The 13392-nt window shown below is 39.2% G+C and overlaps 1 protein-coding gene across 2 annotated transcripts; it reads left to right on the top strand.

Moving 5' to 3' along the window:
* The first annotated feature begins 8194 nt into the window (after positions 1 to 8194).
* Positions 8195 to 12214, top strand: DGK5 (diacylglycerol kinase 5). 2 transcript variants are annotated; one of them, XM_078990754.1, is made up of 14 exons: positions 8195 to 8566; positions 9307 to 9524; positions 9615 to 9737; positions 9816 to 9944; positions 10034 to 10110; positions 10193 to 10319; positions 10428 to 10476; positions 10557 to 10639; positions 10747 to 10814; positions 10962 to 11036; positions 11147 to 11234; positions 11315 to 11431; positions 11551 to 11895; positions 11995 to 12214. In XM_078990754.1, the coding sequence occupies exons 2-13, from the start codon at positions 9321 to 9323 to the stop codon at positions 11893 to 11895; spliced, it is 1485 nt and encodes a 494-aa protein (XP_078846880.1). In that variant the 5' UTR covers positions 8195 to 8566; positions 9307 to 9320; the 3' UTR covers positions 11995 to 12214. The 2 variants fall into 2 exon arrangements, with proteins under 2 accessions (XP_078846880.1, XP_078846879.1); XM_078990753.1 differs by having other exon boundaries at positions 8197 to 8566; positions 10025 to 10110.
* The last annotated feature ends 1178 nt before the right edge of the window (positions 12215 to 13392 follow it).

Below are 13392 nucleotides of genomic sequence, written 5' to 3'. Positions count from 1 at the left end.
CAAAGAGGTCATCAATCCTCGGGATTGGGTAACGGTTCTTCACCGTCACCTTGTTCAACTTCCGGTAGTCTATACACATCCGATGCGACCCATCTTTCTTCTTCACAAATAGAATCGAAGGCGAACTGCTCGGATGAATGAATCCCTTGTATAGCAGCTCCTGCAGCTGCGTAGACAACTCCTGCATCTCGGGAGGAGCCAACCGATACGGTGCTTTGGCTATCGGGGCCGCACCGGGAATGAGGTCAATCCTGAACTCCACCTATCGCTCCGGAGGTATCCCAGGTAGTTCCTCCGGGAAAACATCTGCAAAATCTCGAACCACCGGAACCTCGCTCACGGTCGCCTTACCCGCCTCCCGGGTATCCATCACATACACGACATATCCCGCGCATCCCTGCTGAAGATAGCGCCTAGCCCTCGCTACTGAACACACAGTGGGTCCACACTGCGGCCTTTCGCCATGAATCACTAGCTCTCCCCCGCTCGGGGTCCTGACTCGCACTAGCTGTTGCGCGCAGTCTATCACCGCCCCATTAGGGCTCAACCAATCCATGCCAATAATCACCTTGTTCCCACGCAATGGAATGGGAACCAAGTCTACCAGGTAACGCTCCTCAAACAGTCGCAGAACTCAATCTCGAAACACTGTCGATGCTCGCACCGATCGATCGTCAGCAATCTCTACCTCTAATGGGCAATCTAACTCGCCTGAAGTCTCATGAAACCTCTTGCTAAGCGCAAGAGAAACGAACGATCGGGATGCACCCGAGTCGAACAATACCTGAACTGGGATGCCGTTCACATGGAACGATCCTAATGCATATATATACACACGGAGCACATATCAATATCATAACATCATAAAACAAAAGATAGAAGGAAAGAATCATAACCGTCACCACATCGGGCGCGGCGCGTGCCTCCTCTGTAGTCAGCTGGAATGCTCGGCTCCTCACCACCGGAGCCTCTGCCTTTCCCTGTCGGCCATCCGTGATCTGCAGGGTCGCTGGAGCTGGCGCCTTCACCGGCGCTGAAACTAACAACGGGGGCAATTGGCCTTCTTGTGGCCCCTCTGGTTGCAGTGGAAACACAGCAACTCCGATGTCTGAATACCTGTTGCAGGAGCAGTGCAATCCCTGCTGATGTGCCCAAACTTGCCGCACTTGTAGCAGCCTGAGGATCCCATCCTGCACGCCCCCTCGTGTGCCTTGCCGCATTTCCGGCAGCGTCCCCGTCCCTGTTGGCCTTTCGGCCCCATCTCTGATCCCTTGGGCTTCTTTCCCGAAGCCCCTCCTGTCTGTCCCTCCTCTAGTTTCCGTTTTTGGATGTGCTCCAAATCTATCTCCCTCTCCCTCGCCCTGGCAATCATAGAGTCCAAGGTAGGGCAAGCCGAAAAGCTAACATGCTCCCGGATGTCAGCTCGAAGCATATCGTGATAACGAGTCCTCCTCATATCCTCGTCACCAGCATACTGGGGCACCAACAAAGCCCTCTCTCGGAACTTGGCGGTGATCTCCGCCACAGTCTCTATCGTCTGTCTCATATCCAGAAACTCCCTGGCCAGCTGCTGAAGCTCGACAGCCGGCGCAAACTCCGCCCTGAACCTGGTCACAAAGTCCGCCCAGGTCATAGTCTCGATAGCTGAGGCTCCCAACGAGTCACCCACTGACTCCCACCAATCCCGGGCTCGGTCTCGTAAACACCCCGCTGCATATCTCACCTTCGACCCCTCGGGGCAGAAGCTAGTCAACTGTGCAGACTTGATGTCTGCAATCCATCGCCTGGCAGCAATGGGGTCCTTTACCCCATGGAAATCCGGCGCACCACTGCCCCTGAAGTCCTTGAAGGACAGTGTGCGTGACCCCGACTGGCCAGATGCCAAATCGCTCCTGAATGCCCGCAGGCAATCCTCCATCAACTCCATAATCCCTTCCTTGATCGACCCGAAGATAATGGGAGTCGACTCAAGGATACCCCTGGTGATCTCTGACGCGATGAACTCACGTAGCCCCTCATCTACCGGCTCGGAACCCGATCCTGAACCCGATCCCTCTCCGCCGTCCACTGGCCTCGATCGAAGTACCACCATTCTGCAATACATCACAACAATCATTAGATATACTAATGCTCCTTGAGGGATCGTAGCTACTTACAAGTTCCCTGGTCTTGTCTTGGCCTTCCTTGGTTCGGGTACGGATCCTCTGCTTTCAGTAGTACGAGCCCATATTACCTTCCACATCTATCCGTACCTTTTTCAAGGACTGCCTCGACTCCACCAGATCCCTTACACTAAGGCTGGTTATTACTATACTCATCCCAGGCTTGCCCTATGGAAATCTCTGGCTCCACTCGATTCAATCCTCAGCTGCTGCAGGCCTCCTTGTAATGCCAATTAGCCATCACTCGAACACCATCACATGTGACGAGAATCAGATAATCCTTCGAGTACCCGACTCGTCCCTACAACGGTTGGACTCAAACAAGAGCTGCGCAGTAGGATCAAATCCGGTACTCTAAGATTATTCAACTCTGATCACATGTGGTGTGACGTATTCGCCTAATAGCTAATTCCCATTACTCGGAGTCCCACGTAGCACGAAGCAAGCAACATTCAGACAAGGGAAACGACTTCAAACAATTCCGCTCTCATAGAGGGGAACTGAACTAGCACACCGTGTTAGCTTATCCTACCAGGCATACCCTAACAGGCTACCCTACCGCTGTCTACACTACACAAGCATGCAATTCACATATAGGTGGAACACATAAGGCAGGCACATAAGGCATCATTCCTAGATCCTCAGTCCTATTCTAGCATGCAGTTCTACAAAAGCTGATAAACATAACATAAACTGGTATGGGTACTTTGGGGAATACTTACTTGAGCTCGGCCGGTCGCGCACATCACACACACTTTCGGTCTTTCTTAAACTCTTTTCTCCTTGTTAGAAAACATTTTCTTTTAAAATCTTTTAATCCCTCGATTTGAGTTCAGACACCCCCGAAGGTGAGTCCGAATCCCTCAAACCAGGGCTCTGATACCAACTTGTAACGACCCAATTTTTCACGTCCGAAAATTTTGTTTTAAAACATTACTTTAGAAAACATTAATAATTAAAACATTGTTTGATCAAACCACAACACAAAGCAAATCATGTTCAAAAGCCAAACCATACAACCCATCAGAATATCAGAGTACAAATCCCAGTGAATCTCGTAAATGCGGAAACCAGAGTCTGTGCATGATGTGCCGCTACCGCGCCAGCTCCTTCCCCTTCGGTGAAGAGGTACCTGAACACAAAACTATAATACGTAAGCACAAAGCTTAGTGAGTTCCCCCACTGTACCACATACCACATAATCACATAACATACATAAATTTGTCAGGCATATCTGGGTGCCCGACCTACCCCTTCGGTCCTCTCGACCGGATACTGCCTAGCATATTTGGGTGCTGGCCTCCCCTTCGGTCCTTTTGACCGGATACTGCCTAGCAAATCTGGGTGCTGGCCTCCCCTTCGGTCCTTTCGACCAGATACTGCCTAGTATATCTGGGTGCTGGCCTCCCCTTCGATCCTTTCGACCGGATACTGGGGACTATTTCACCCCTACTACTACCACATAACACATATATCACATAGTCTAGCAACCCTATATGAATATCACAAAGACAATCATCTACTCACACATCTCCTACTGGTGGGCCAGCATTGTGGCCTTAGACCCACCGCTACTGGAAGGTAACTCACCTCAAAGTAGCTGCTGAACTGATCGGGAACTGACTGACCGCTGCTGCTGCCCCGAAACTCCTTTGACTGCAATTCCCACAACATACTCAATCACACACTTCTAACTGTCCTTTGGGTAAAATAACCATTTTACCCCTGGTCTAGCCCTAAGTAAAAGTCAGAGTTAACTTTCCGACTCGTCGAGTTAGCTCACCAACTCGCCGAGTTCCTGTCCAGACGATTGTCCTGAGTCCCTGATTCTACTCGTCGAGTTAGGTTGAGACTCGACGAGTTCTTCTTCTAAACTGACATTGAAGTTCTTCGTCCTACTCGCCGAGTTGTATGAACAACTCGTCGAGTTCATCTTCATCCGATGAACACTCATGCTTAGACTCGCCGAGTTGTATGAACAACTCGCCGAGTCTGTTCTTGATCTATGAAGATTGCCTTGGACTCGCCGAGTCAGGGCATTGACTCGCCGAGTCCTAACATGGGTGAGTTCAGCTTCCAACTCACCGAGTCACCCCCTGTGACTCACGGCTCAAACTTGATACATCATAAAGGGACCAATTCGGTGACTCGCGAGCAGACTCGCCGAGTCACATAAACGACTCGCCGAGTCGTCGCCATGCATCTATCAAATACACTGATTTGCTCGATTCCAGTCCATGTCATTCACAGATCTGGGCTTCTAGGACACGAATCACACGTAAAGTTTCCAACTTTACGTGTAGATATTCACCAATATGGATTTTAGGGCTCAAAGTGCACCAAAAGAGGTAGATCTAGGGCTTTCATGCAATATGACCCCATAAAGGCATTAGATCCAAGCTCCAGGGACTAAATCATGCCTAGATCTAAAGGCTAACAACTTATTACAACCCACAATGCACAAACAAGCTTGGGGAAAAGCTCAAGAAGGACTTCCATGAAGCTAAAAGAGACTACAAGCTTGAAAACAGAGGGGAAACGAGCTATACCTCAAGGAAAACGTTGAGATGACACAAAGATGCCTGGCCTCCTTCTCCTCTTCTTGATCTACTCTTCCTTCTCCTCAAAATCTTCAAGAACTCACCAAAACACTTCAATCTCTCAAGGAAACAAGGGTATAAACGAAGTTGGGAGCTCTAAGGGTGAATGGGGGCGAGTTTGGGGAGTAAATGAGGGTTTAAATAGGGTGCAAACCCTTGAAATTTAGGGTTTCATCCAGCAACGGTGACTCGCCGAGTCCAGGATATGGACTCGCCGAGTCGCCAACTTAAACGTGTCCTGAGTCTCGTCCCTACTCGGCGAGTTGGACCTATGACTCGCCGAGTCCAAGGCCAAAATGTGAAATACTCAAATAAGATTTACATACCGGAAACCAGGTGCTACATCCACCATGGTTGGATGCTATGGTGGTTCAAATCACATCCGGCCTACGTGCTTCACAGGTTTCTAGCAGCAACATATGAACAAACTTGACATGATGCCACAGCTCCCATCCACCGACTAGGCGGCTGATGACACTGGAACAAGCAAAACGGCGACCAAGGGTCACCAACGATAGTAACAACGTTCCCGACATCGTATTCACAGAAAAGAACGAAATAGAGAGAAGGTGGGTGGCTGTTAGACTTACCGGTAGCTTCCATTTCGCTCACGCCCAACACAACGACGAACACAACTCCAATAGTCGGTCTCGGTGGTTCCTCCGGCTGCCCATGACGTCTTTGACAGTAGGGGTTATAGTAGTGGCGATCAACTGTGAGGTAGCAGGCAGAAAAGGTGGCGGTCGAGCTTGGTGATGCGAGCGTCGGCTGAGGAGTCTCACCTTGATGGCGACTGATGAAAGAGATACACTAGGGTTAGGGTTATCCGTGGATGTATCTTGAAACGGGAAGGGAAGGGTATACCGAGTCTCAACCCGTGTTCCTTTCAAACTTTATTAAATATTTTCAAGTTTAGTCCTCCTACACCATGTTCTTTTCAACTTTAATCAAATATTTACCATTCAAGCCCTTACTTCTAAAACCCTTTTCAAATTAAATCCATAACTTACCAAACAACCCTTAAGCTTCAAAATTCTTTACAAACTAGTCCATAAATTACACTTTTAACCCCCAAAGCCCAAATTATATCATTTAAACCCCCCAAACCAACGTCTTGCTAAATTATTCCGCATTAAGGGCTACTATTCATTTTATCTATTTATTTATTTAATAAACAAAATGTTACATTTAGACAAGCTAGTCCCCCATGCTTTCTTCCATACCTATTACTTTTGAATAAATTAACATGAAACCCATACTCTTGTCTTTTGATTCTTATTTTATAAAAATAATAAAAGGAAGAAGACAAAAACTTTATATTTTATAAACCAAGTTTATAAAATATAAACTTTATATTTTTGGTAAAAAACAAAAGAATTTATCTAGTCCAAGATGTTGTGCATTACTTATTAATTCATACCATATGAATTATATATAATGTTACTTGTTAATGAAAATTATTATTTACTAGAAATAAATAATTTCCAATTTATTTATAAGAGTTTATTGAATATTTATTAAAATCAATTTCTAATAAATAATCAATTATATCAAGTTGTTGTTAGTGTAACCCATTAGTATCATTTGTTAATTAACAATATCACTTTAATATGATTCTTGAACATACTAGATCTTTCACTGAATTATCATTTGTTATCGCCTCATGATTCCTCTATTCCCAATTGACGAGATATGTCCAGTTTGCCGCAAGGCATGTTTGGACACTTTTGGGGAACATATGGTTCATTGTAGAGAGCTCATTGGTTTCAAGTACCGACGTGCTGTGGTTAGGGATGTTCTCTTTGATGTTTGTCGGTGTGCTGATATTTCCGTGAAGAAATAAGCGCCTATGAACTTTTTGACGGACACGCAAGATGGAAGATCCACACTCATGCTAGCTGACATTTTGGTCTTTGGATGGTTAGGAAGGAAGCACACTTGTGTGGATTTTACTAGGGTCTCTCCTCTGGTCGGTTTGAGGAGCGGGGGTTTCACAGCAGTGCATGCTATTTTGAAAGCCGTTGCATGCAAAGTGGTAAAGCACGAGAATGCATGTATAGAAACTCAACATGTGTTTGTACCTTTTGCATTTGATACATTTGGTTTCTCGCACCTAAGATGATGGAGCTCCTCAATAGAGTCCAGTGAGTTATGCATTCTAATGCTATATCTCCTAGATCCGTAGATGATGTTTTCAAAATAATTAGTTTTGCCATATAGGAAGGGTTTGTTAGACTAAGAGGAGTGGGGGTGTAAAACCTCCCTCGCTAAGCTTGCTATGGGAGAGGGAACACTGCCTATAGCTCACGCTAGGGGGCTCGTTAAGGATGGATCAGAGCGATCCTTGTTCTTGCTTGTAATTGGCTTCCTCCAATTCAACTCATTTTTGAGTCGCTGACTTCATTTTTCGTTTATTTTTTTAAAACTTTTTTTTTTCCAAAATAAACCCTATTAAACTTACATTACCACTCTCTTCCAAATACTAAGAGAGAAAAATAAGGTGATATTTAAAAAGATGATGTGACAAAGTGCTAGGAGTATTATTGCTTCTCCATTTTTAAAAAAACCCCAAACTTTCTTTAAAAAAAACCCTCCATTCATATCAAATATCAATAATGTTTTTAAGTTATTTTTTAAAATTGGTTATACTTTTTATTATTTTTTATTTTTATTAAATCAAATAATTTTGGATTTTAATTTTAATTTTGTTTTTATTTTTGTCTTATTTTTTTTTTAATTTTCTTTCCAATACTTTTTTTTTTTCCAATTTCCTTTTAAATTTTATTTTAAAGTTTTCCCTATTCTATTTTATTCGAATAAATCAATTATTCAATATCCGAAATTTGTAATTTTTTGGTATCCGAATCCGTATGTATATATATATATATATATATATATATATATATATATATATATATATATATATATATATATATATATATATATATATATTCAATTGAGAAAATGAAAAGGTTGAAAATAGGAAAACAAAAATATAAATTAAAAACGATCTAAGTTAAAAAAAATTGTTAGAGATCAAACACACAAATTACCCTAAACCATATGACCATTCGTGTAATTTACACTAGTATTAAACGTAAAACAACAAACTTTTTGGAATAGGCATTTAGGTTTTGGTCCTAGAAAATTTTCATATTTATTCTTTTCCTATCAATTAATTTTATTTAATAGATTTTCACCCTATATAATTTTAAAGTTAAATTATTAATATTTTATTTTTATTATATTTTAAAGTTATATTTAGGTTTTTTACATACTTTTTTAATAATCTTTTTTATTTAATATATTTAGGTTATAGTTTCAAGTCTTATTTTTTTTTTTTTTTTTTTTTTATATAATTGTTTGTATCCAAATTTTATTTTGATTACTTTATATTCTGATTTTTCTTGAACATACGTTTCAGAATCAGAAGCATGGTATGGAGGCTCCAAACCCTGGTTTGAATATAATTTTACAAATTTTGGTCCATTTTAATATTTCTGAGAAAGATCTTAAATTACGTCACCATCAACCATTCGACTCTTCAACAACTCTGTATCTTTTGGTTTATTCAGAATCTCTCCCACCCTCTCTCTCACACAATTACACACACATGGACTTGCAGCCATGACAGCCATCTCCTCGTGCCGAAGATTTCGTATAGAATTCAAAAGAAGTCAACTTTAACTCTCACGTTCTTCAGACGATCCGCTTGAGACGTCTTCTACTCGGTTTCACTTTCTTCTTTCAACAATTTTCAGATCTGAATTCCTCCCCGAAATCGCTCCGAAGCCCGAACACCAGGTTCGTCATTCACCCCCAATTTTTATTTTTTTTTCTTTTTCCTTCTTTGAATTTCAACCCAATTATATATATTTTTATGAAAAGTTGGGAGCTCTTTTCGGAGAATTTTGGGCGATTGTCATATAAAAAGTTGTTGGATTCAAGTTCTGTCTTTTTTACTTTCAATTCACTTATTTTTTTGGGTTGGAATTGTTCAATTTTGCCGGATAGCGCCGATTTTTTTTATTAGAAATGATGATCACACTTTGAGTTTTATGAAAAATTGATTCGATTCTTTTGGAATAATGGATCCTGTAATCAATAACCCATTTGTTCCGAAGAAGAAAAAGAGAAATTAAAATTGAAATTTTGGATCAAAGATGCTCATGTTCCTTCACCTTCAACAGCGACATGATTCCATCATCAAACAGTAAAACAGATACTATATACTACATATCAATTCCAAAATTAATAAAATAATTTAGTTTTTCATCATCTTACAATAATCAAAAGCGTTGTTACTTGTTAGTCTGCTAGATTACATTGCTCTAATTTGATAGATTTTTCAAAGTAAATGTTCTAATAAGAAAAAGAAAATCAGAAAGTAAGTAGGATGCTATAATAAACAAATCAATAAAACTACATTGCTCTTTCTTGTTTATAATTCAAACCTATTATACTCGATTACACCTCATACGATTTGAGCCTCATTGATCTTGTTAAATTTAAATCCCTAAAATCTTCATATTTTGTAACTGCAGTTGGTTTTTGCGTAATGAAGAATCACAAATCCTCCTACCCAGAAAACTTTTTAAACGAATTTTTTATACCCGAATACATCCTTGTTTCGGGCGGAAATTTTGAGGTTCCTTCTGTGGGACCCACCTGCCCGACAATAGTATTTGTCAACTCCAAAAGTGGCGGGCAGTTGGGCAGTGAGCTTCTTGTCACATATCGCTCTGTTCTAAACGAGAATCAGGTATTCTCATCATTTTGTTATGTATTATTGATTAATTTATGATCCGAATAATATTTTCATTATATCTAACTTTTTTTTTGCCTACAAAAGGTTTTTGATTTAGGTGAAGAAGCTCCAGATAAAGTGTTACGCAGATTGTACCTCAATATAGAAAACCTCAAACTTAATAAAGATGCATTAGCTACTACAATAGAGAAGCAATTACGAATAATTGTGAGTTAATTTCCGATTATATTTTAGCTTTTCAAATATATTATATTTGCTGACGTGGCGGCATTTGTATTTCTTCAGGTTGCAGGTGGAGATGGAACTGCTGGGTGGTTGCTTGGAGTTGTGAGTGATCTGAAATTATCTCATCCACCACCAATAGCAACCGTGCCTCTAGGAACTGGAAACAATCTCCCATTTGCATTTGGTTGGGTAAGATATTAATATATTATTAAACACATAAAATAGAAGAATGTTATATTTTTTGCATTTGATATTAAAAAAATTTTCAGGGAAAAAAGAATCCAGGAACAGATCGTGAATCTGTTTTGAAATTCTTGAAGCAAGTTATGGAAGGAAAAGAAATGGAGATTGACAGGTAATCCCTAATCCCTATTTTTGTATTTATTTATATTTTATAGTTGATTTCACATTTTCATTTTTTACCACATAATGGACAGCTGGCATATTCTTATGAGGATGAAATCTGCCCCAAAAGAAGGGTCGTGTGATCCCATTGCCCCTTTGGAGTTGCCACATTCTTTACATGCATTTAATCGTGTGTCTGATACAGATGAACTTAATGTGGTAAAATTAATATCCCATTATCAATTTAATTTTTATTATAACACAAAATAATAAGTCGAATAACCTTCATTAATATTTTGTTAATGTATACTCGGTTAATGTTCTCAGTCAGGTTACGACACATTTCGTGGGGGATTCTGGAATTATTTCAGCATGGGTAAGTCTCCAACATTTTAATAAAAATTCTACAAGGGTTTTTGGTATAAATAAAAATTCTAAGAAATTTTTTACATTTAGGGATGGATGCTCAAGTGTCGTATGCTTTTCATTGTGAGAGGAAATTGCGTCCGGAAAAATTCAAAAATCAGTTGACTAATCAGGTATGATAATAAAGGCAACATGTTTTCAGGTAAAGGAAAAGGGCAAAATAGAGAAAACACAATGTACTTTTACCGTTTTATGAATTTAGTGACCATGTGCTTTGTAGAGTACATATGCAAAGATTGGGTGTACTCAAGGGTGGTTTGCAGCGTCACTCTTCCACCCTTCTTCAAAGTGAGTTTCTTAACACTTTATCATTTACTGATTTAGCCACTGAAATATTGTTATAATAACAATAGTCCGATTTCTAAATTGATAAAACCGTTTTCCTAACTATTTTTTTTTTTTTTTTTTTTTTTTTTAAATAAAAATAAAATGCAGGAATATTGCCCAGCTTATAAAGGTTAAGGTTATGCAAAGGCATGGTGGCTGGAAAGACCTCAAAATACATCATAGGTAGCTAATTATACATAACTGTATTTCCTTGGGTTGTATTTTATGCCTCAATTTTGATTTTTGAGTATATGTGATTGAATGTAACATAATCATCCTTGTTTGACTTGCAGTATCCGGTCAATTTTATGCCTCAATTTGCCTAGCTTCTCGGGTGGGCTAAATCCATGGGGAACCCCAAACCAAAACAAATCTCGTGATGTTAGTATCATTTTCTTCTTCTTTTTGTCACATTTCAGGATAAATCTCGTGTTTGTGCTAAATATGAAATTTTGTTTCAGAGAGACTTGACCCGACCATTTGTTGATGATGGGCTTATTGAGATTGTTGGGTTCAGAGATGCATGGCATGGGCTTGTTCTCCTTGCACCAAAGGGACATGGCACCCGATTGGCTCAGGTTAAAACTCAATCCGACTTCTATAAAGTTATGCCGATTTTCTCCTTTCACACACACACACAAAAAGTCGAAAAACTTCCCGTTTTAGGGTAATTTATTTGGTGCAATTTTCCGTATAGACGCATCGGGTGAGATTTGAATTCCACAAGGGTGCAGCTGAGTGCACGTATATGCGAATGGATGGAGAGCCATGGAAACAACCTCTCCCTGTAGAAGACGACACCACGGTTGTTGAAATCTCGCATCTTGGACGCGTCAAAATGCTCGCAACACAAAATTGCATAGCGAAAAGTGTGAAAGATCCTTCAACTCAACATTCTCATGAACAAGAAGATGATGATGATGATGATAGGTATGATAGTGAAAATGAAGATGAAGCTTCTACGGGTGAAGAATTTAGAAAATTTGGTGCAGCCGATACGTTTAAGATCCCGGAAGATGTGGATATATCTCGCCTCAGTTAGGTATGTTTTTTTTTAAATAATCGATAAAGGGTTAAAATTCAAGTGCGTTTGTACAAACGTATCATTAATGATCGCTCGACTTCTGATTATCATGAACAGATACTGATAACAACAGCAGAGATGTTAACAATGGAAACGAAGATGGAACTTTGTAATTGACTGGGTAAAGCGATTATTTTAACAAATTTATTGTGAATTTGTACATGATTGTTCATCGAATGCTGCTACTATGGTTTGTGAAGGAAGAGGAGCATCGATGAAACAAGATTGCTCTTTCTTTAAACTAGAATTGATTATGAAGCCATGTTTAATTTTTTCATAGTGTTTGTGTTATGTGTGTGTGTTTGCATATCCCAAAAACTTTCGAAGTTAGGTCTGAAGTGTGGATAAAATATAGAAAAAAAGCAACGTAGTTTTATAATTATATCAAATTTAGACAATTAAAATGATTATGAGTTTTGACCGATGTTTTGAAAAAAATAGAAGATATAGGAAAGGTCAATGAAATTTCCTCAATAAATAGTTTTTAAAAATTCACTCTTGACTTTTTGAAAATTGTTTATGCTTATCTAATTTTTTTTAAAATGACTTATCAGGTTATAGTTTCTTGCTACCACGCTAACTTTCCAAATACTTTTTAGAAACATATTTTTGTCAACACATAAATTAATAAGTATTTGATCAAAACAATATTTATTAAGTTAAAAAAGCAAATCTTAAAAGCTGGTTGTTCTTATGATTATTATAATAAATAATATAATGGCTAAATACCAAAATCATTAATCATGAAAACATTGTGTTTTTGATGTTTTGTCTTGCCATCAAAACCGAACTGGGGAAAGTGTTTTTTTAGAGATAAGAAGGTATAATGGTTTGGATCACTATAAAATAAAAAATTATAAAACTTTAAGTGCTTTCTTATATTTTAGGTTAAAAATCAATATACATTTGAACATGGTAAACTAAACATGGTGAGCGTTGTTTATAATTTGTGTCTAATTTTAAACGGATATAACTTCTTCATATAAGCTCAGAATATTCATACAAGCTCAAAGTAAATTGATTTTTTCTTAGGTTGTAGCCCTTTATTTTGGCTTCAATTTAAGCTCAAACACAATTGAATTGGTTTAGAAACAGTTGAGTTGCACAACTCAAAATCTAAAAGCTATTAGGGTTGTAAGGTTTTTATTTATTTATTTATAAATTTTCTTCCCAACTTTAAACAACCATAACTCCATCATATGAGCTTGAAATGAGCTGATTTTCCCTCCAAGCTGTAGCTCTCTGCTTTGGCTACAAATTAGGCTAAAAAAACAATTAAATTGGTTAAGAAATAGTGTAGTTACATATCCCTAAAAATTGGCAAACAAAACAGTTAAAGACAGTTCTTTGCAGTTTTGGAGCCGAAAAACCGAAACTGATTGGTATTTTCGATTTCCATAATTTATCATTTTCGGTTTTTGTTTTTTTGGTTCTCGACTTGGTTTCAGGACCAAT

Source organism: Lactuca saligna, chromosome 4 (assembly GCF_052625555.1).
Source record: "Lactuca saligna cultivar CGN05327 chromosome 4, ASM5262555v1, whole genome shotgun sequence".
Taxonomy (NCBI): domain Eukaryota; kingdom Viridiplantae; phylum Streptophyta; class Magnoliopsida; order Asterales; family Asteraceae; genus Lactuca; species Lactuca saligna.
Note: the sequence above shows the minus strand (reverse complement) of the source record. Positions and strands in the feature narration are given on the sequence as shown.